This window comes from Molothrus ater, chromosome 1 (assembly GCF_012460135.2).
Source record: "Molothrus ater isolate BHLD 08-10-18 breed brown headed cowbird chromosome 1, BPBGC_Mater_1.1, whole genome shotgun sequence".
NCBI lineage: Eukaryota > Metazoa > Chordata > Aves > Passeriformes > Icteridae > Molothrus > Molothrus ater.
The window spans coordinates 128,577,737-128,601,737 of record NC_050478.2 but is presented as its reverse complement, the minus strand read 5'-3'; the positions used below and the strand labels follow the sequence as shown (position 1 = coordinate 128,601,737).

At 42.6% G+C, this 24,001-nt stretch overlaps 2 protein-coding genes across 2 annotated transcripts; one reads left to right on the top strand and one right to left on the bottom strand.

Moving 5' to 3' along the window:
* Positions 1-316: 316 nt before the first annotated feature.
* CTHRC1 (collagen triple helix repeat containing 1) lies at positions 317-6,902 on the top strand. The gene is made up of 4 exons (XM_036406259.1): positions 317-605; positions 3,529-3,750; positions 5,105-5,321; positions 6,458-6,902. Exons 1-4 carry the CDS (start codon positions 333-335, stop codon positions 6,598-6,600), a joined length of 855 nt encoding a protein of 284 aa, XP_036262152.1. The 5' UTR covers positions 317-332; the 3' UTR covers positions 6,601-6,902.
* Positions 6,887-23,944, bottom strand: SLC25A32 (solute carrier family 25 member 32). Its single transcript, XM_036406258.1, has 7 exons — positions 23,773-23,944; positions 20,866-21,016; positions 19,702-19,787; positions 18,336-18,496; positions 12,380-12,493; positions 11,706-11,851; positions 6,887-10,227 (listed from the first exon to the last, which is right to left on the bottom strand). The coding sequence occupies exons 1-7, from the start codon at positions 23,942-23,944 to the stop codon at positions 10,092-10,094; spliced, it is 966 nt and encodes a 321-aa protein (XP_036262151.1). The 3' UTR covers positions 6,887-10,091.
* Between the last annotated feature and the right edge of the window lie 57 nt (positions 23,945-24,001).

The following is a 24,001-nucleotide window of genomic DNA, read 5'->3' as shown; positions in this document are numbered from 1 at the left end:
GGCTCGGCTCGGCGCGGGTCGGCGCGGCCGGGGGCTCCGGCGCGGCTCGGCTCGGCTCGGCTCGGCTCGGCTCGGCGCGGCTCGGCTCGGCTCGGCTCGGCTCGGCTCGGCTCGGCTCGGCTCGGCTCGGCTCGGCGCGGCCGGGGGCTCCGGCGCGGCCCGGGGAAGGCTCGGCTCGGCGCGGCTCGGCTCGGCTCGGCTCGGCGCGGCCGGGGGCTCCGGCGCGGCCCGGGGAAGGCTCGGCGGGGCCGGCCCGAGGGGGCGGGAGCCCCCGGCCCCGTGCCAATGGCTGAGGGGGGTGGCTCTGCCTGGCTGTCTCGCTCGGTTACAGGATGGAAATTCCCGGCCTCCCCGGGGAGGGAGCTCGGGCTGCGCGCTCTGAAAGGCTCATTTATCGCCGCGCTGCCGCCCAGAGCGGGGAGCCGGGCTCTGCCGCGCCGGCCCCGCGCATCCCGCCCCGCACGATGCCCCGCGGCCCGGCCGCCGCCGCCGCCCCGCTGCTGCTGCTGCTGGCGCTGCTGCTGGCGGCGGCCCCTCCGCACGGCGGCTCCGAGAGCCCCAGGGGGAAGCAGAAGGCGCTCCGCCAGCGGGAGGTGGTGGACGTGGTGAGAGCGGCGGGCCGGGGGCCGGGAGCGGTGCGGGCGGGGGGTGGCTGGACGAGCCACGCAGCCGCTTTGTTATTGCAAAGATACGAAAAAAGCGATAGATCAGAGGCTTTCGAAAAGCCTGGCGGCCGCTTCAGGCAAAGCAGCGCCGGTCCCGCGCCGCTGGGCATCTCTCGGTTCAGTTAATTGAGCCCTTGTTGTGCTGAATCAGGAAAAAGCGGAGAAGGCGCTGCACGGGCTTTGACACAAACCGCGGGGTCTCGGCGGCCCGGTGTGTGTTTGAGGGCTTCCCCATCGGGCCCCGGGCGGGGATGGCGGCTGGAGCCGGCCCAGCCCGCACTCCCCGCCGTGCCCGGTGCCGGGGCTGGCTCCGCGCACTGCAGGGGCAACGCCGGAATCTTCCAGCCCTTCCAACATCAGCAGTGAATGCTGCTTAGTTCCTTCCAACGTAAGCAGTTAACTGCTGTTTCGCTCCTAAAGTGCTAGTGGATAAATAGTAATGAGAAAAACTATCTGCATGCTCACCGAGCACACTTTTCCTTGGAGTTGCGCGAATGCACTATTTCCTTTGGCGGCAGGGACTGCACACCATTGTTTGCAATTCCACTGCTACTAGAAACCTGAATGCATTGGGACTATCCCATCTCAGGGATAGATGACAGGAGGGAAATTTTCCAGTCCTTGGAATGTAGAAAGCAGATGTGAAGGTATTTCTGTGAGTTGCTGGACTGTCAGTGGTATGACCATTTCTTCCATGATCTCCAGAGAGATCCCCTAAAGTAATGTGCTGGAAGCACCACTGCTAGCAAAGCTTCTTCCCTTTCACACTACTTCATTGCCTTTTCACTTTTATTGTGGAATTTGAATTGCATTGAGAATAAGGAACCTGTACACTTGGATGAGCTAATATTTTCTGAGCCGTGTTTCAGGGTCCCTCATTTCTTTGAAATTGCTCGGTGCTTTTTGGGTGCAGCAGAGTGAGCAGCAAAGTGTGGGTAAATCAATGGCAGCTGACTCATGCACAGCCCAGCTGTACAGATGCTTCTGCAGAAGCTCTGCCAGGGCAGAGCGGAGGCAGAACCGAGGGGGGATCCTACCTTCAGTGGATGTTTAAAGTATGTTTTATGCATTTCCAGCTTAAGAAAACATGAAAAAGACTTGACTTGGCAAGACAGACCATTTTAGTTGGAGTAGAGCCCAAAGCCCAGGTGATTCTTGTGCTCTCATTTATTTTTTGGGACGTGCCATGGCTGAGGTGCTCTCCCTGTCTGGCTGTGAGTGGCAGCTCCTGTGTGGGGACAGGCCAGCCCTTCCTGGTGTCTCTGGGGATGGGGGCAATAGGCCACAGCTTTGGCCTGACTCAGCTCTTGCCTATTTCCACATGCAGGATTTCTGTGGTGAGGAACCACATGCAAAAGCCAGAGCCGGTCACTATTACAAATGGAGTCCAGTGGGAAAGCAAGAGCAAAACCAGATAACTGTTGCTGTGTGAAATAGAAATGTCCTTGCATTGTTCTCCTGGGTTGGTGCTTTGCCAACCAGCCCTCTCTCAGCTAACTTTTCTGAAACATGGTTTTCTTTGTGAAAATATTCCAATATTTCCACTACCTTTAGCCAGCAGGGTTTTCTTTGGTGAAGGTAGTAAGAGAGAGCTAGCAACCATTAGTCAAACCCTCATCTGACTTCTTACTAGACCTCTCCATGTAGTCACTGATTTTACTTTTGGTGTGGCTCCAGCTAAGCCTGTGATGGCTCTGCTGGTTTTGCACCAGAACCTGTGAAAAGGCACAGCCTCAGAGAAGAAAATTCACCAATTTGACAAAGGAAAGAGGGCAGAGGCTGTAGTTTACAGCTCCTGCAGTGCAGACAGGGGCATGGCTGGCATGAGGGGGAATAGCTGCAGCACTGCTTCTTTTTGAAACAGATGGGCATTAAGTGGTTTAAACTAGATGAAGACAAATAAATGTGAAAAAGTGGAAGAGCAGAATACAGCTATCTGTGAGGATTTGGGATGAAGACTGGAGGAAGCAGTCAGTCACCAGATAGGACAGAGCACATGAAGTAAAAGCCCTGGCCAGCCCCTGCAGGTTTCTGCTCACCATTCCCATGCCCAGTGCTCCTCCCACATCCCAGCCCTTAGGCTGCTGAGGGAGGGAGCTCTGGGCTTCACAAACCTACTCTCCAAGGTGGGCAGAAGGTGGGAAGGTGATGTGTGTTAACATGGAGTTTGGGAGAGCAACATTTGACCTTTCCTAATGCTGTGATGTTAGGAAGGATGTGAGTGTGCCCTCCTCCCATGTCTGCTTTCCCCACTGTTACAAACAGCTTCCTGAGTTCAGCTTTATTCCAGGATGCAGCTTCCCACATCCGTATCACTATCCATTTGTGTGCATATTGGAGACTGAATTGTGGGGCTTGATTATCACCATGTGGTTGTCACCTCCTCACCAGAGGAGCAGTGAGAGAAGAAAAGTGGCATTACACTTTGCTCTCTATGAAATGGAAAATTTTCTTAAAAAAAAAAAAAAGGAAAAATAATACTGAACATGTATTAGCATAGACAGTTATACAAGTGATGGTGGGTTAGGAGAAAGTAATTATTAACATGTGACTTCTTTTTTTGTTTCTGTTTTCACTCTTGTGAGGTTTTCCAACAGGTTTTAATTCTTGGACTAGGTAATTTTTTAATGCTAGGATTTATGCAACTTTTAATTTAAAAAGGCATCTTATTTTACAGCAAATTCTGCTGGCACTGCTCATTCTTCTTTTTTTTTTACTTCAGTGGAACCGTTTTCTGGGAGATGCAGAAATAGCCCGTTGTGGCACAGCAGGGGGTGTGTGCTTTGTTGTTATTCACTTGTGTTTGACTTGGTTAGCCTCGGAATTGAGGGGTGGAAGCAGCAAGATCTCTTCTCTCTTCCAGTATAATGGCATGTGCTTGCAAGGCCCCAGCGGCGTTCCTGGACGGGATGGAAACCCGGGAGCCAATGGGATCCCCGGGACACCTGGGATTCCGGGAAGGGACGGGCTGAAGGGGGAGAAGGGCGAGTGCATGCGCGAGAGCATCGAGGAGTCCTGGACGCCCAACTTCAAGCAGTGCTCGTGGAGCGCGCTCAACTACGGCATCGACCTGGGCAAGATCGCGGTAAGCGGCGCTGCACCGCGGGCTAACACTGCTCCAGCCTCACAGATTTCCTGCTTTTCTGCATGCAAGGGCGACCTTCTCAAAGGCCTAGCTACTTTGGATTGCTCTCAGCTGTGTTTCAGCTCTGTGCCTCTTTCATTCCTGGAATAGGGTTTCGGAAGAATTTTGTAGCTGGTGTAAGAGTACGTTCAGTAGACCAGATCTGTAACTGTAAGGCTGAAAGTCACAGTACCAAAAAAGTACCTCTAACTTGCCCAAAACAGGGCAAGGTTTTCACCATTTCAATGCTAAGAAGGGATGAACATCTTTAATCGGCTATTTGTACCCGTCTTTATAACTCTTGCTTCATAGTGGTTACTCACTGAAACTCAGTTGCAGTTGCAGGATGCTACTGCAAAGGATCAGCATTGCTCAGGAGCAGAGTTGCCAGTGTCACCCAGACTGACACGAACAGTCTGTCCTCACTGCAGCCCTGGGTGTAAAACTTTTAGAAAAAATCCCTGCTCAATCCCAGCTATGAAGCAAAGCCCGGAGTGATTATAGCAGTTTAACTGCTGTGCTGTGGCTAGAGAGAGAATCAACTTTTTCAGTAGACTTTTCTTACTGCCTGCCTTGTACTTGCAGAACGGTCCCTAGCTTTTTTCTTTTTTTTTTCTTTTTTCTTTTTTCCTTTTTTTCCCCTCTTTTTTGTCTTTTGTCTTTTTTTTTTCTTTTTTGGTCTTTTTTTTTTTTTCTTTTCTTTTTTTTGGTCTTTTTTTGGTCTTTTTTCCCCCTATGATATCAAGCATTTTGAAGACAGGTTAACAACCACTTAAAAACCTGAAAGTATGTATTTTTCAGCTGTGGAGCTTTTATTGGGTATAAACTGCTCAGAAGTCTTGTGATAATCGTTAAGTCCAGGATTTCTGTTAGCAGAAACAGAAACTGTGCTGTCTTGTTGTGCAAGGACTTGGGGGTTGGACTAGATAATCTTCAGAGGTCCCTTCCAACCCTTATGATTGTGTGATCCTATGGCTTGAGTGCAGCTTTCAGAGAGCTTATATCCTTTTACATAAATCCCAGAAGGTGACTAGGCTAGCAATTTAACAGCAGGTGTTGTCTAAATAAAGTTAAGAATTTCCATAATCCATTTCTCCTTTACCATCTATGAGGTGCTGTTCTGATTTGCATCTTTGCACCACAAGGGATTTCCCAGGCTGTAATTTTTTTTTTCCCCCCAGAGGAACCTAAAGAGAATAGCCAAAACATTTTGAAATAAATACATTCCTAAATCAATGTCCTAAATATAAATATATAGGAAATAAATGGGCTCAAACCCAGAGGTTTGTGCCAAAGCACCTTTGTCTCCTGTCAGGAATGCACGTTTACCAAGATGCGCTCCAACAGCGCCCTGCGCGTGCTCTTCAGCGGCTCGCTGCGGCTCAAGTGCAGGAGCGCCTGCTGCCAGCGCTGGTACTTCACCTTCAACGGGGCAGAGTGTGCTGGCCCACTGCCCATCGAAGCCATAATATACTTGGATCAAGGAAGCCCAGAGCTGAACTCTACCATTAACATACACAGAACTTCCTCAGGTATGTATGCCGGGAGAGCAGAGATGGAGCAGAAGGAGGGAGCAGCAAACACAGAGAGTGGCCAACTCACACTTGTTCTCTTACTCTGCTGTCTCAGAGCTGGCTATTGATAAGTGACAGTATTATAATTATTTATTAAGTGGTACTTTCTTGCTGTGGTACTTTTTGTGGTACTATATCCTGAGATTTAGAAATGGAAGAGATTTCTGTCCAGACAGGTCTACTGATCTCTGCCACAACATGACTACAGAGACATTCTGTGCTGTATTAACCCATGGAGAAACAGCCTTACTGCCAAGTAGACAGTGTCATCCTGGCTTAAAATACTGGTATTTGCACATTATCAGTGCAAAAATGAGACTTTCCTCCTGCAATTTCTACTCTGATTTCAGGAGGGGTGCAAAAGTACCTCCAACGTAGGGAGCAATCTGGGAGCAATTATTCATTTGCTTAGCAGAGGCAAATTAGTGAATTCATTCAAGATAAAAGGATGTGATACTAAGAAAAAGGAACGTAATGTCCGTGTCCTTTCTCCATTTTTCTCCCTGTACTGCATGACTGCATGAAATCTAATGTCTAGAGTTGTTATAGGATTTTTTCAGCATAGGGGGTAGAGCTGACTTGTCTTCATTACCCCACCTCCATCTAGTGGTGCTAGTGAGGCATCAGGAGTGCAACTTCATGCAGAAGCAGTGACGGACATTGGAAAAGCTTACAGGGTGGCAATCACCTTTACAGAGCTGGGCTGTGCCCCCACCCCCTCCCATCACTGCTAGAAAGATGTCTGGAAGGGTATGAAGCCATATTCCAGCCCCCAGTGTGTAAATTTGGGTTTTAAAGCAGCAGCTATACCTCCCATTTTGCCATCCTGTGGATGGTGATCTGCTTCAGGTACTGCAGTGAGTGTCAAAGAGCAGCACAGACAGAGGCACTGCATGCCTTTAACTGATTTGCCACATATCTACATAAGAGTTTTTATTGCTGAAATTGTTTTAAAATTCTAAAACTTTTTCACATTTAACTAATAGCACAAGCTTGCAACAAGCTGCTGTTCTTATGCACTTGATTCCACCTTCAGTTGTGAAATACAAAGGGATTGTGTCTGCTGAGGTAACCTGACTTTTGTCTTTAACCAGTGGAAGGTCTGTGTGAAGGGATCAACGCTGGCTTGGTGGATATTGCCATCTGGGTGGGGACATGCTCAGATTATCCACGGGGAGATGCTTCTACTGGATGGAATTCAGTCTCCCGAATCATCATTGAAGAACTGCCAAAATAACTTCCCTCTCTTTTTATAATACCTTTTTTTTTTTTTTTAAATTTTGTACTATTTTTTCAGAATTTATTTCAATAGAGTTGGACGCAAGTTCTGGACTGAAAGGCACCAAAGCCTTGCATCTGTAGCCTTTGTCTTGTTTTGTACACAGCAGAGGCTTTTTATAATAATCATTTTAGAATACAAATATCAAAACCAAGTTCATTAACATTTTAAATTTCTTTTTTGATGTTATACCACCACTGTTTTTAGAATTAACCATAACTTTTTGTATCAAATAAATAAGACCTTTTACAAAAAAGAAATCCGGGTTATTTTATTGAACATTAATCTGTTTAAGGTATTTTACATGGTGTTGTGATACACGATTTCTTTAGAAGGCTTTATAGATAAAGTTCAAAGAAAGTAAAATCAGGTGTTGGCTTTAGCCTTCAGAAAACATACATAAAATGCACTCCTGTAAACCTGACTGCAGAATTGGATGCTCTGCTGTTACAGTCTTGTCTCAATGAACTCCTGGTGACTTAACTGTGACCCAGACAATGTGGTAAGTGTTAAATACCTCATTATGAATAACTGAGCAAAACCAGACTATTTAAGCTCTTCTTCCCTCTCTCGCTTCTTGATAGACTGGATTTCAGTGTAATATCTATGACTGGTCTCCACTACTAAGATGCAGACACTAAATAAATTTACAGTTACAACACTTAATTTCATTGCTCCAATAAAATAATTCTCCTGGATTTAGCCTTTCAGTTATACAGAATCACTTTGGTGTTAGTTAAAAGCTAGATGTATTAAACTGTTTAGAAGATACAGACATAAGACAGGTTGAAATGCCTAGGCTTTCCAAAACTGAACTGGTAAAGTGAAAAAATGATGTCACAGCTGTTTGACAAGTGACAACACTGATCATGCCAACAGACCATAAGCTTCAGTGTTTTAAGTATTTTCTTTCAAATGCTGCAAGTGGCATATTCAAACATTTTTTAAATTTTTACATATTCTAAAGAGAAACAACAATCATATTTGTATTACAAAACCAATTTTACATTAATAAAAAAACTCATGAAAAGCATGTACAACATGCAAAAATCTCCACTCTTCCCAGAAATTAAAAGGAAAAAAACCCATTAAATCTGAGATAATGAATTTATTTCAGCTATTTAGAATTAAATCTCATTTTCTTTTATGAACAAGCTGTAAGATTTGCCCCAGGATGGGCAGCCCTTGCCTGTAGCTGTTGTTGCAGATACTGGGTAGGACACCTGCAGTGAGGGGAGCACTTGGGCTTGCCCAACTGCAAGATGGTGTGTGAGATTTGCTGCAAGCCAGCAAGTTACACAGCTGGTATTTTGTCTCTGAAGAACTGCAATGTTTTCACTGGCTTGGAGGATGGTTTTAAGGTACCTGAACACAAACAAGTTACTATGAGCTGAGCTGTGGTGTGAACTTAGAGAACGTCAGCTAACACACAGTGAGTGATTGTGCACATGCTCACAGCCTGCCCCTGCATTTATCCTGAAGCATGGGTAAGCTGTTCTGGCCCAGAGCACACTAATCCAGGCTAGTACGTGCACAGCTTTTCCTCTTTTAACATGTTTTCATATGTCTTCACAATATATTTTGGATCCTGGGTGGTAGAGTTAACTCAGTGTTCCATTAAATTCATTCTGTGTACCACCAAACACACAAACCCCAGTAAGCACCCTCCAAAGGCAGAAGCTGCTGTTTTGGATCTACATTATTTACATGGTAAACTTCCAGTAAATTTATCTTCAGCTAAATACACACAGAACCTTCCGTAATAAAAACCAAAGCGAGCCATGCTGGCCCCAGATGAGATTATTCTTTCCAATGAGATTATCAACTCTATCAGTAGAGGGATGGGATTGTGGAAGAGAAAGTGTAAATTATGAATAAGTTTAGTTACACACAATATGTGGTATTTGGCAACAGTTTCTACAAAAACAAGAGCGTGGATTACTGAAATGAAGACTCAAAATACTGAGTAGTTTCTGTAGCTTTCTGGCTTCTAACTTAAACTTTAAACCAAGTCCCTAATCTGCTAAATTTTTATTAAAAATTGTTCTTTCTGCTTTAGGTTAGCCTGGTAAACAGGAAACTTCTCTAAGTGATTACTCTGCTCCCTATGAAACCGATGTTTTTCCCCCGTTGATAGCCTTTGCTAACTTATTTCCTAGTTAAATGATACTTACTAGATTCTTAGTATCTTCTTACCAACAGCAGGAGGCAGATGTTAGGGTCAGTAATATCTTTATTAAATAAATAAGACCCAAAACCACCAAACCCAGAACTCTAAAAAGTACATATCCTTGATGGCAGTTATTGGTGTGGAAAAAAACCCCATAACTATTATAAAAAATTACTGATATGTACTATAATTTAATTTATCAGTAAATTAGCAATCAATATATCAACAATCTTTTCCTTAAACCAAATCAGAAGACATTAACAGATTGTTCTGTTTTTTTAAATAAAGTCCTGTGCACAGGGGTTTTTTTTAGACTAGAAACATTTTTTTTTCCCAGAGAATATTACTGAAAGTAAGTGTGGTCCTATTTTTTGCTACCCTGGCTTGAACACTGCATCACTATAGGATTACTAGAAAAAAATCCTCATCTTTAAAATGTAAGCCTACTTTAAAATATGCATTTACTTAGTAATATGTGGTCAGCTGTATCAGTAATGGAGACAGACTGGCACAGAGAGAGATGGAGAGAGAATGAAAGAGAGAAAATGAATTAAGCTGCCAGCAACGTACGCACTTTCAGCATGTTGGTCTGCTGCTAAAACCAAGTCAAAAACCACAGTGCCACAGTGCAAACCTGGCCTGCTATGAGACAAGAACTGAGCTTCATTAGACTTGCAATTATTCAAACCCAAGAATGGACAGCTGTTTTAAAAAAACAATTTGTTTCCAAACTGCACCCCACTGAGACACACATTTTTGTGTTGGATGAACAATGGAGTCTGGAGCATTCCACATCCTAAAATCTGATGAATAACACAGAGGTGGATTCAGATGACATTCCTTGTTTTAATGAGACTCAGATATTTAAGAAAGTTTTGACAGCCCCCAGGGTTGCTTTCATATGAAGTTTTCCACTTGTGCAGGAGCAGAATTGCACCAACTGTTATCTTGAGACTTGCTGAAACTGCTTAGTGAGTTATTCCAGGCAGGCCAGGATGAATGGAATTGCTGTGCAGCTGCCTTCACCCAGTCACAGCACTCTTATTTCACGGTTGCAGACATCTGCTTCAAGCAGACACAGCTGATTCAGAGAGGAAGGCAGCAATGCAGGAACGTTCAAAAGGAGAGATGTTGGCAGGGTTTATTGTCTCTACATTCTTTCCTTAAAATACCAGATCAATTCACAGTGTCAAAGAAGACTGCTGAAGTAAATTTCTCCCAGATCATGAATATAAAAAATAAAGGATAGATTCCTTCCTAGGAATACAAGTCCATACCTTTAATTATTTTCTTTCCTAAAACCAAGTAAAAAGCCAGACACATTTTCATAAACTACAAAGGTAATACAGCAGGCAGGAGTCACTCTGATTACATTAGGTATAATTCCTTTGTAAAATCCATGAACACCTTCTTTCCTTTAAAGACAAAAAAAAAAAGAAAAGGTTTTAATTAATGTCTTTTAATAGAAAAAAATGAGACATAAAACAAAGCCTGGCATTTTATTTCTCACACTCCCATTGAGAGATGTACTTCAGGTTAGAAATAACAATTTCAGACAGTGCTTAAGTGCATCAAGTATTAACCCATTGTTTTTTCTTCTGAACATATAATAGCATTAAGTAGATCAGTTATTTAGCCCAGGCTTTGAGTGTTTTTTGTGGGTACTGTCTAAGTAAGGCAATTTACCATCTTCTTCATGCTACAACAACTGGCTAAACAACGAAGAAAACTCACCATTCATTTTTTGAGATTTTAAGCACCCCTTCCAGAATTTTGATTCTACTGGCCAATAAATAAGAACCTAATTTCACCCAATTTGAATCAGTGTGTCATGCTAGGGCTGTTAAAAAGTTTTAGAGACATTAAATCTCAGCTCTTTAGGTGCAGACCTCATAGGCATAGAACACCTGGAAGGAGGAGCAAACAGAGATCCAAAGAAATGCTTGGGTGTGGTTTACACAACCCTCCTTAAGTCCCATTTGTTTCATCATGAGCTCAGCAGTGGCTCCAGAATGGCTGCACTACACTTGACCAGAACTAAAAAGCCTTCCTGCAGCCTGCAGCACTGAAGGGCTCAGCACAGACACATCAGAGCTACTTTTGCTCTGAATTGCCTCCAGTTGAAATGGTTGCACAGCCTCTGAACCAGGGGTGCTCCTGGAACAACAGAGCTGGCACTTACTGCACTTACTGAGCTGGCTCCTCTTCACAGCCAGGAGCCCATTCCCACCTCTGCAGCAATATGGCCCAACCCAGAAGCACTGCCCAAAGCCAAGGATGCACATGCACATACATGGCCACCCTTGGTAAACACACAGCTCTGTGTGCAAACTCTCCCCTGCACTGTGCAGCTCAGGGAAGGTTTGTGAGAAGATATGAATAGGTGTGAGGTCACAGGTCTCTAAAGGTCCTACAGGAAGGTGGGACCAGACAACAAGTGCCATCAGGCCCCAGGGTAACCAGGGACATCAGTATAATCAGCTCTGGCTAGCTCACTTCACCTTGCCAGGAATTTGGATTAGCCACAACTCCCAGCAGCACAATGCTCCTGTCCTATGTGATAAGCCAAAGCAGTTCAAGTGAGACTTCATTTAGTGTCCCAAACCAGCCATGACAATGTTATTTTTAAGCCTGTGAAATTTGCTGGAGAAGAGAAAAGGGAGACAGAATAAACAACAGGAACCTGCAGGGGGCATTGGCTCTCTCCCATCTCCTCCTCTCTCCTTAGCTTACTGCTGTTGGTGGCATCTTGCACAACATGACTTTGTACAACTAACACTTTGATTGCTCTGAACTGTACTGGTTCTGCAAGTCAGCAAGAAGCCAGTAAAGGTAGCTCTGATTCTGTAAAACTCAGTCTGCAACATGCAGGCTTTTAATTTTGCACACCTACCTCCAGGTCCTGTGGATCACATCAAACACCCCAGAGTATGTGTTATGCTGGTCTTGAAGACGAGCTCGCACAACTTGATAGGGATATGTTGCTACCACAGCAAATATTTTGGATACAGCTGCCATCATTATGTATTCCACAGTGTTCTGAAAGCAACAAAAATTGTCAGGCTTGCCTTAGGTATAGTTTAAATTAGCCAGTTCCCAAAATCTTATTTGATTTTTAAATGTACAACCAAACAATACTCTAGATTTTTCCCTCTTATGATACAACACATTAAAAGAAATGTCAGTTTTTACTACATGCAGCGTTACAAGTAATTGACTGTAAAACAAACACTTCTTCCAATGGTAGCTACCTTTGCCCAACTTGCATCCAAACAGTTTTCCAGGGTTTAATACCACCCCCTATGGTTCCACAATGTAAGAAAAAACCCTCATTCCCTCCTCTAAAATTCTCAAAACACTTGCCAAAATAAGAAGTTGGTTTTCAAAACCAGTGAAAACCAGTTGCTTGTTCCTAAAAAGTGAGAAAGTATTATTTCCTTCTATATATTCTGCACTTTAATGAATGTACCAATACTTTGCACATTTGGCTGCTGTATAACCTGACAAATGGAATCTACTTCTGATTATTTACATGCCACAACACAATTTTATTCTCAAGCATCCTACCAGTTTTGTATCTGATACTCTGTTTCTATACTTGTTGTATCTCTCTTTCAAATCCTCGTAGGCCATGAACTGAAGTGCTCCATGTGATGTTCCGAACAGACCAGGCACAAATCCCTAAAAAAAGGATAAAACAAGGTTAAAAGGTAATGCACAAAATCTAAACAACTTGAGAGAGCACAGCTCACACCCCTACATTTGTCCTCCCTTAATGTACAGACTGTGCCTGCACTGCAGTTGCAGTCTGACTCAGTATCCTTAAGGGCAGGCATCACACCAACACTCAAAAAATGCTACTTTTCTGACATACAGCCTAAAGTCACCTCCTGAGCCACTGAGATAAAACAAGTGGCCCAGGGACTCCACCTCACAGAGCACAAGCTGGTAACACAGATTAGGATTGCAGGATCACAAATCAAGCTCAGTGCACATTTCCAGAGACTGGCAGTGAGGGGTCTGGTTCCACCTGAGACTGCTAAAGCAATGACAGATGCTGGCAACTCAGAGAAGAGCCACCAGGAGCAGAGATACAAAACATTATTGTGATTGAGCCTGGGAAATAGATATGCATGTGTTTGCATGTGTGCCTCTACAAAAATGTGTGTCTATGAGATATATATATACATATTTCTAGACTAAAAATGTTTGTGCCTATATAGAATCACAGAATCATTTTGGTTGGAAAAGATCTTTAGGATTATCAAATCTAACTATAAACCTGACACTGCCATGTCCACTACCATAACATGTCTCTGTGGGAGAAGAGACTGAGCTGCTCCAGCATTGTCTTTCATACACACACAAACACATGAAAATACACATCAACGTTTAGTTTCAAAAAAGTTGAAATGAAGGGGGAAAACAGGTATTTTCTGAACTGTCTCCCCAAGAAAGAGAAGACAGGAGTTCCCCTAGGAGCAGGAGAAGAGAAGACAGGAGTTCCCCCCGGCAGCTGGCAGCTCCATTAAAATGAGCTGCCAGCTGCAGGGGTTCTGAAAAGCACTAATTCTTTTTGAAGAGTTGGTCACTTGCATTGAAAAACACAAATAAATGGATGATTAATCATCTTGGCCAGAAAGGGACTCAAAAGCTTGCTGCAAACTATTAGGGTACAATTATAACAGAGTAAAGTGTTCAAAATGTGGGTAAAAGGACTCAAAGAACCAAAGTTTATTTCCCATGATCCATTCAGGCAAGAAAAAGGAATTAAAAAATGTGTTCAGATGCCAAAGTCTGTGTTAGACTAAAAGTCAAGCCCAAAATGTTGAAGACTTAGTCTGACTTAATCAGAATATGATTAAAAGCCTGGAGAAGGTGAAAAGGAGAAGAGATCCCTGAAGGAGTCCACTGAATTAGTGTTAACAAGACAAAATAACAAAACTCCTAAATTGCAGAAAAAACGCCAACAACTAAAACTACAGCAGGCATAAAAATTGCACGGATAATACACAAAATACCACTTCAGGGATCAGCTTTCCAAAAGCTACATACAGATTTCTAAAGTTTTTCAGTCTTTCAGGAAATGATTTTTTAGAATTTCTTCTTCTCACAGTAAGAAATAATGGTCATGAACTCAACATCAGTGATCACAAACTAATGAAATGCATTAAAGGCTAGTGAAAGTCCCAGGAAAGAAACCTTCCCCAAATGAGAACAAGTGGAATTAAACCACTTATCTGTATTTTGTCAGCTGTAAGCACAAAGTGAAGTTGAAGCCAAAGGGCCCCAACAGAGGGAAAAGGACACCTTTGGTTTTCAGAAATCCTGGATCAGAGAAGAAAATAAAAGCAATACAAAAACAGAAGAAGAAGAAGAAAAAAAACCTATACAAAAATGTCAAAGAAAAAATTATCTGGGTCAGCAAAAAAACCCACCAAAAACAGTATGAAACTTATGGACAGTGATAGCAGGGAAAAACTTCACAAACATTTCTTGGTGATTAATCAGTAAAACAACTAAAGGACAGTGGAAGTAATTGTTCTCTACTTGGAAAGAATTAGAACAATGTATTTATATCATAGAAAAATGAGGTAATACTTTCCCTGCCAACAAAAGAAGAATGTTAAACAACCTTTAAGAGAGCTAAACTCTTAAAACTTAAGCCAGAAGATTTGGATAACTTGCACCCTTGAGTCCTAAAGCATCTACTGGTTGTACTTCGTACACAAATACCAGCAGGCTTAAAGTCTTGTGCTGAGCTTCCAAGGGCTAAGGGACTTTTAATGTTGGGCCAATATTAAAAAATGCAAGAAGGGAGTGAGGCAACTGTCAGCCAATGTGCCTCAGTAAAATAGGAGCTGACCCAGACCTTTATTGATCATAGAAAATAATGTACTCTTATGGAAAAATGTTTCAAAGCAAAACTGATTTCTTCGCAGCACTGAAATATCTTGGCTGGGGAAGTTTTTGAAACATATTCTATTTTCTTATTCTTAGAATAATTGAATTCAAAATTCTTTCTTGCCACAAAATTTGATAGAATTTAACGTTTTTTTTAATACATAATATGACTGTAAAAAGAAATTTTATAATAACTTCACATACTTCTTGTTATTTTCTACTTTAATATTTGAAATATATATTTAGAAGATTTTTCCAATGAAAACATGACAAGATGAATGGTTCCTCAAAGAAGTCTTGCTTGAATTCTCTTTCAATGGATTAAAACAACAGATGGAATTAAATATAGTTCTATATTTATATTCTATAATTAGAAATTTAAATGCATATAATTCTGAGTAGCAGACAGTGGGAATAAAGAAATATTTTAAACTTGGCTTAAAGTATTTTAAGTGCTGAAAATCCAGACAAGAAGAAAATGTCCTGTTGGTCAGTGTTTCAAATGTTACCCATCACAATAAAAAGAAACACAAGCAAATATACACACTGGAAAACCTGTGCTTCTTAGTAAAGAAGGGAACAAGGTTCATTTGGTGATGTGGTACTCACATCACTGCCTGAAGTGCTTGACAGCACTTAAGCCAGAACAGCCTCTGCTGTTTCAAAAGAATGCAGCAAATACCTCTTGTAATCTCTCCAGTGCTGCCTTCATTTGGGCTCTCAGTGTGTCAGAGACCTGCAGCATCTGAGTGCCCTGCTCTGACAACTTGTGCAGACAAGACACTGAAGTTGCCACTATCATCTTGATTCCCTCATGGTGAAAAATGTTACCATCTTTTATGTGAAAGCCACTTATGCTTATGTCTCTTTGTAGAACCTGCAACTTAAATTAAAATCAAGATGGCCAAATCTCAATGGATTTTGCTATGTACAAGTACAAAGATATAGAAAGCTTACAAGCTTCATATTTACAAGAAGAAAAATAACAGAAGCAAAGCATGCAAAATAAAGAGAGCTAAGTGCCTTAGCCATTGAGGGACCAGGAAAAGTTCTTTATCCTCAGAGCATAGAATCTTGCCTACCAAAAGTGAAATGCCAACACAGAAGTGCCCAAACGTATTTCACTTGGTAACGAGCAGACATTACTGTTATGACTTTTGTTGTTGTCAGCATGCTACATTATTATTCTCAGTCTTGATGAACCTGGATTTTACTTTAATCTCCTTAAATTTTATACATTTCCTGTGTATTTTACTCTTGATTATTAAGCATTGTTCTATTTCCAACTGCTGCTTCTATATCATCAATAAAAGAGAATAAAAAATGCACATACAGAAATACAGAGGCCATGAAGGATGCTAGTTGCATTCCTGACTGATGTCTTAGTAGCCAGTCACTCTAGAATATACATCTAACAGTTTCTCAACAGCTCAGAGATATTTTAGGTTTTCCTAAGAGCACCAATCCTACAATCTTAAAACTATTTTACCTTGTTTGGGCACTCCTACCTTATGCTTGAAGAGAACAACACGGCACTCATAAAATGGAGATGTTTGCATTCATTAATGGCAAGGTAATTTTTAGAGCTCAAATATCCAGCAGATCCATGGGTGTGTTCAAAGTACATAACCCCAAGCTGTTTTTTAATTCAGCCTGGTGTGCAGCAGAGCAGCTCTGTCATCAGGGGGCCAAAAGACAAAGCCCAGTGGATGGAGGGTGTGGAAGATCACTGACTGGATGATGACTGGGATAATGAGCAAAGGGGACTCCTCCTGCCTTTTCAGAACCAGGACAAGTTCAAGAGGAACAACTTACTGAGAAACCCAGATTCAGACAAACTATGTTTGATGAACAATCAATACCCAGCAGAGCTAATAAAGACAGCTTTGATCCCTGCTAGAAAGATTGATGTAGCCTGACATAACCTATTTGTACCTCAAAGGACTGAAAGGATTTGCTCAGATCAGTAACAGCATCTGTGCAGTAAAGAGCAATATTGAATTGCTTGGTCAGAAATACCATTCTTTATTGTCTAAGGAGACAAATCTCAAACAGAAAGAAACTGCTTCCAGATTTTATTTCCAATTCTATCTGAGACAGTTGCTCTGTTTGAGATCCCTTCATTTACTATAAGGTGGTACTACCTGAGATCCCCTTATCTGCTACAAGGAATGCTATCTGAAATGAAGATTATGAGAAAAAAGACAATTGTGTGTACTACAACTCCTGACTCAGAGCAATTAACAAAGCTTTAGCTGTACAATTTCAAATAGTGCAAGAAAAATAAAAGCTCCCCCAAACACTGAAATGGAGGAAGCTAAACCATGTACAAGTCCAAGAGCCACCTGAAGAGGTGCCTTTTTCCCCAGTACAGACAAGGTTGAGAGAGTCCTGACGTCAAATGGAAGTTGCACAGTGTGCATACTTATGTAGGTCACTCAGGACCTATTTAGGTCACCTTCTTTGCAGATTTAAGCAAGTAATTTGCTCTTTCAAAGGAAGTAGCTGCTTTAGTCCCACATTTGCAGATTAACACTACAAAGAAGTGTCTAGTGCCAAAGGCAACACATGCTACTGGCAGGAATAATCTGAAAAGAAGGGTGGAAGGACATCTTAAAACCTAACAGATCCAAGAAATCAGAACTTATCTACATGGAAGAGAGCAGACATCCAGGCAGGCAAACCTGACAATTTCAATTTAGGAATAAGTAAGGTGCCCTGTTCCTGGTGTTAGAATTTGGCAATCATTGCCATGAAGCATGCAAGTCTTACAGAATAGGAAGGATCACATTTTTCACTGAAAATAGAATAAGCTAATGTTCAGAAGTCAGTCACTAAGAGAAAGTGGTCTTGTTCCCTATTCCTGGCAGTGTTCAGGGCCAGGCTGGATGGGCTCTGAGCAGCCTGGGCTAGTGGAAGGTACACCTGCCCATCACAGGGGTGTTGGAACAAGAATATCTTGAAGATCCCTTCCAACCCAAGCCATTCTATGATTCTGCAGCACGACTTGCAGGAGAAGAGCCAGCCTGAACTAAAATAGGTTTCTTCACAACTTCCAGGCACTGATGAATGCATCTTGATGTCATGACCTGAAAAGAGGAGGAGGCAAAAAGTCCAAATCTTGTTGCCATCTGTTTCCCTAAATTAAAGGGAACAAAAACCCCACACCTATGCAGGCCCTATTTAGAAGTCTGCAAATTTAATGTATCTAGAGCTGACAGATTACAGACATCAATAACCAGAGGCAAAATAAGCAGTTGTGAAACCATGCATTGTGGAAGAAAAAATTAGCAAGTACTTTAGTCATGTTATCTTCCAGAAGAGGTTAGAGATACAGAGATAAGGGATAAAATGCAAGGAAGTACTGCCAGCAACATAGTTGCTGCCCTGCTTATCCAAATTCTAATTATAAGAAGATTAAAAAAATTACAAAGCAGTTTATCACCAGTATAATGGTTTTTCTTCTGACTAAGCCTTTTTGCTGCAGTTCTTCAGTGGGGAAGACTCACAGAATGAAAGTGAGCTATTAAATTTTTTTTTTGTAGACAAATATTTAGAAGTCTCACCATGCTACTGGGTGGTGCCAGGTAATCATGGAATTTTTCTGAAATGTGATTACCTTATATAAGCCACGGATGCCCTCTGTCTTGTATATCTTTATGAGAGCATCAAACATTCCTCTGTACTGCCGCTTGGATGGATCCACACCAGCGTTATACTGCAGCACAAGTCGAGTCTTGGTTACCCATATTGGGTTTGTAATGCACAGGGTCATGGCTCCTGAGAACACACAGAAGTTACTCTCGTTGTTATGCCAACTCCACAGATTGTCCCAGTCTGTTCAGTCCAGTATAACACAGGCTTCTACAATGACAAAACTACTTCTCCTACCAGAGTACTCATACTGTTCAAAACAGGTGAAGTTTATGCCCTCCATTGCTCCCTCCCTCTCCCTTCAAAGCTCACGGTCCAGTCAATTCACTCCTGCTGTGGTACTTTTGCAGGGCACAAGTATTTTTGCATATTCCCTCTTTTGCTTCACCTTTCCACAGTTAGTAGAACAATCTGAAGTAGACAGTAAACGCAGTTTCTTAATGTACAACTGATTATCCAAGTTATTCTTCAATACACAATAATTCAAAATTTAATGGACACCTCAGTGATGTGAGATTTGCTTAATAATTTTGACAGGTTAATAGCAAGAACCTCTTATAGCTTTATAAGTTATTAAAAATACCATTGTGACAGAATCCATTATGACATTTCATTCAAACAATATGCCTTACATTTCAACTTTAAATGAATGCTTCAAAAGCCTAATGAAGTTTTCCAAATTGCCTGCACAGCATGTAGTGACAGGACAAGGGGGAATGATTCAAACTGAAAGAGAGTAGGTTTAGATTAGATACAAGGCAGAAATTCTTTACTGTGACAGTGGTGAGGCACTGGAATAGGTTGCCCAGAGATGCTGTGGATGCTCCACCTCTGGAAGTGTTCAAGACCAGGCTGGATGGGGCTTTGAGCAACCTGGTCTAGTGGGAGGTGTCCCAGCCAAAGACAGGGGGTTGGAACTAGATTATTTTTAAGGTCTCTTCCAACCCAAACCATTCCATGATTCAACAGGCTACCTCCTTTCCAGGTCCAGGTGTTAAATATTTAACAAGTTAACAATCTGATAGCAGCAGATTTCTATAGTTACATTTTGGGACCCAATACAGTACTAAATATGTAAAGTGCCTATACAGAATGAAAACTAGGACAAAAGACATTTTGACAACTGCTAATTCTGCACAAAACTGAAGACCACAGTCACCCACCTATTTGTGCTAGACATCTTTGTTTTATTTACAGACAACAAACTATTGCATCTGGGCTGGAACACTTACCCTTGCCATCTGTAAGAAAAAGCTGCATTGACACAGAAAGGCAAGTAACAGCATATGGAAAGGCTACAAGTGAACATTAATTTTTGCATTTAACCTCACCAGCCTCTGCAGCTGACACTAGGTGTTCGCTCGCACTGAGACTTTCCATCTTCCCTTCCTTCTTGTAAGCTTTGATGGCATTGTAACTGGAAAATGTACAACATAGTTTAGTGAAGGTGAACACAGACCTACATCAAAAAAAACCCAATCCAGAATGACATACCTGACTTAAGATCATGGTGATACACAGCCTTTGAAGAAAAGGCATCCAAACTACTGTTATTTAATTGATTAATTGTCTCTGAGCAGTCAGCTCTTTAAAGTGAACTATGGTAATATATATTTAAATTGTAAAATTAAATAGTCAGTATCAATAGGACTGCATCTTGAAAATTATCAGATATCCAGAATTAACTTTTAAAAGAATTTTAGTGGGACCCACAGTGCTAGGTATTGACCCTCTAGCTCAGAAATACACTGAGCATTCTTCTCTTGATCCAGTTTGCAATCTTTGTGAATTAAGGAATTGTCAACAGAAGATGAAGTGTCAATAGCAATCTACAGCAAAGCTTAAGGAGTACAACAATACAACAGCAATACAACAAAGTACAATACAACAAAGTACAACAATAATAGAGTTTAGACAACTGACAAGTGAGCTCTGCATAGGCATACCAGCTAACTGTAAAGTCCCCAGAGTCCCTAAAATGTTTGAATTAATAGGGATAAATACTAACAGAGTTAATAAAGTAGAATATTTCAAAATGGGCTTTAAAAGCAAAGCCCATGAACTGACAAAAACAATGAAAAAACTGTCACTAAAATGATTAAAAACAATCAAACATTTAGTTTTAGTAGAAAACTTCACGCTCTTTATTTTCAAGAAATCAATTTAGATTCTTGTTTTTCATGGGGTTTAAGACCAGTGTATTGGCACTTTTAGAGAATTCTTTCTGAATAGTATCACCACCTCTCAAATTCCTTAGTATTTTCACAGCAGCGAGGGAATGCACTGTACCTGACAAAAGAACAACTCTCTGACTCAAATTGCTTAAATTCTAAAGCAGCAAACCATAATAAACGTTAACAAACCTGGACTAGCTAAGAGAATGACAAGTTTGTAAGTCCCTTAGCACATTTTTATACCTCACAAAGAAGATGCAATGTATATCTGAACACTACATTGTGCAGGCAGCGAGTGACACATTTTACAGCTCTACTTACAAGAAGAAGTAAAGTCCCCAGGAGGCCCCTGCTCCCACCATGTTTGGAGTTACCCCTTGGTACAAGCCTCGAAGCCCCTCATGCTTCCAGACTGTGCTCATACAGTGAAGAATTCCATTGTACTTTGGCCTCAGCTCCAATCCATCACTTACTACAAAAGAGAGAAATGATACTGGAAAACATTTCGGGAAGCATAAAGTTCAACTGCCTCCAAGCCAATCCAGGAGTCCACAGCCTCCAAAGCAATAAATGAACATGAAACATAATTGATCAACTGTATTACATGAGTGTTATTTCACAAGTATGCAAGAGCTGAGGTTTACAGCTTTATAAGCTTAGAGTTGAAGAACTTAGGGAAAATAAGGGGGGAAAAAGAAATAAAAACCAGAGATAACTACTTAGCTCAGTAAGAGGAAAGTTCCTATTAATCTGACAAGGCTAAGTAAATGCACTTTTGTACATTTTTGATGAGCAGCAGATCTGAAGTTTTCTGTCTCTTCTTTTTAGCACTCCAGCAATTGTGCATCATTTTTCAAGTGATATGGATGGCACCCTTGACATGTTTCTCTAAGTTGTTTAGACAAGTCCTAAGTAACAACCCTTAAATTCAAATTTTCTCCTTAAAATGTTCTATAAAGCAATGGCTCATGTCTTACTGATTCCCAAGTCAGTTTTTACCAGGATACACAAAGGCTTCTTCTCCCACCTAATAACCTAACAGCTGGTTGTCCAAATGTTCAGAAAATACCACTTCAAAAATACAGAAAACGACAAGTTTTTGTCTGACAGATCATGTAGAACATGGATGTCCACAAAGCTCGGAGTGGTGACTACTATTGCTCCTACCATAACAACAAAGGAGTAAGTTGATTACTGATGGGGTATGTGATGCAGTCCATGGTGAGATGACAAGAGGTAACAGACACAAGCTGAAATACAGGGAATTTTGACCAGAACTTTTTATCCAGCAGAATGGCCAAATACATGAATAAGTTGCCTGAAGAGCATCTTTGGAGCTACTCAGAACTCCAGTGCACAAGACTGAACAAACTGATCTAAGCAGAGCTTATCTGAGTAGGGGGTGAACTCCTCAGCTCTCTTCTAAGCTAAATTACTCTGTGATGCCAACATAGCAGCAGTTTTCATTCTTACTACAGATGTATGGCTAGACTGCAACTCTACTGAAAACTGATCTCAAAGTTTTACAAGAACTGTAGTTTTTGTGTCCCCACCAAAATGAATCCTGGTAAACAGGCATCTTCTGTTCAGTGCCACATTATTTCTAATTCCTTTTGAACTCTTTGTCCCATAGACACTGTGACAGACTTCAGCACTACAGACAAAATGCTTTTGCTGAGCACAGTGTGACAACGTCTCTACACCTTGACAACCTTTTGTCTCCTTCCTGAGTAAGTGTTGCTAGACCTTTCCAAAGACATTTGTGAAATCTTTTACCATGCAGACACTAGGTCAAGTTTATAAACATATGAAACAACACTGGAAATCAGAGACACAAACACAAGTCTTTCTGTCAATGATGCTGCCAAGAATCTTGACAACATTCATTTCTGATATCAGCTCCTGCTCCCTCATTGAAGACAAAACACAGGAATTATTATTTTCAACCCAAAGAAGCATGTGAAAGTACATGACCTCCAAAAGCCACCTAATCCAAACCTGTATTCAAACCAGATCTAATTAGACCTGGTTACTTAGGGACACGACCAGTTGACTCCTGAATGTTTCCATGGCTGAAGAGATTACAGCCTGTCTGGGTAACCTTTTCCAGTATTTGACCATTCTCACAGTAAAATAACTGGAATTGTCCATGCTTGTGCCTGTTCCTTTTTGGGTCCTTCTAACTATCTCCAAGAATCCAGCTTTACCTTCTCTGTGTCTTCCAAGAACACTGTCATAGATTGCAATTTTAGCTCCCCTCAGCCCTTCCTTTCTGAGGCCAAAGGGATCCTGTTCTGTCAGCCTGTTCTGTGCCATGTGCTCCAGCCCCTTCACCAGTCTGGTGAATTCCACTGGAGTCACACCAGTGTGTCACTGTCTTCCTTCCTTGTCCTGGAGAGCCCCAAAATAAACACAGTACTTCTGACAGTCTTACAAATGGAAAAAAGAGAGAAGAGAGCCCTTCTGCTGGCTGTGCTTCTCATAATGCAGCCCAGGATGTGCCCAACTAGGACATGCAACGTTTTGCATTCTGAAAAATGTCTCTGTGATAGTTTGGTTTTGAGATCATCAATTTTTAAGAATAAACATCCATATTTAAGAAAACAATCCAAAGATACAGTAAAATGTTTCAACCTCTCTGAAAGAAAATATGATAAATGGTGGACAAATTTTTCAAATCAGCAGAAAAGTCAAGAGAAGTTGCCATGTTTCCCTGTGGAGAAACAAACCAGTCACAGAGTTTTCTGCAAGACAAAACCACTATTGTTAACAACCAAGGTTATTCCAAAACCACCGCTAGCTCTGAGTGTTAAAAATCTCTGGCATAGAGGTGAACTTTGAACGTGGGCTTGGGCAGCCCGCCTGCTGAAGGGGCAGCGCTCGGGTGCCTCTGGCACTGGCGGCCACGGCAGGGGGGAGAGGCTGGCAGCTCCCCGACCTGCCGGCAAACAGCTCGGGGCCACCGCACACGCTGCAGCCCCTACACGGGACAAGGAGCACCTGGGGATAGCAGGGAAGAGAACGGGAGACCCTCCCGGCTCACGGCCAGTTTATTCCAAGCCGTGGGGCTGCCCCCGGCACCGGGGCGCTGCAGCCGCGCACGGGGCGGGCAGACAAGCGCGGGCTGTGGGCGAGAAGCCCGGCAGGTCCCGGGCCGGGCTCGGCGGGCTCGGGCACGCCGGTGCGTGCTTAGGGCGGGACGGCGGCGGGCGGCCGCTCCGGCCTCACCTGCGAAGCGGATCTTGACGAGGTCCAGGGGGTGCAGCGCCAGGGTGGACAGGACGCCGCCGCTCATTCCCGCCGCCAGGTTCTCCAGCCGCACGTGCCGCAGCACGGAGCGCAGCGCCGGCTCGCGTGACAGCGGCTCGCGCGCCGCGCACGCGGGGCCCGCGGCGCCCATCGCCGGCCGCGCGCGCGCAGGAGCGGGGGCGGGGCCAGGGCCTCGACGGGGCTCGCG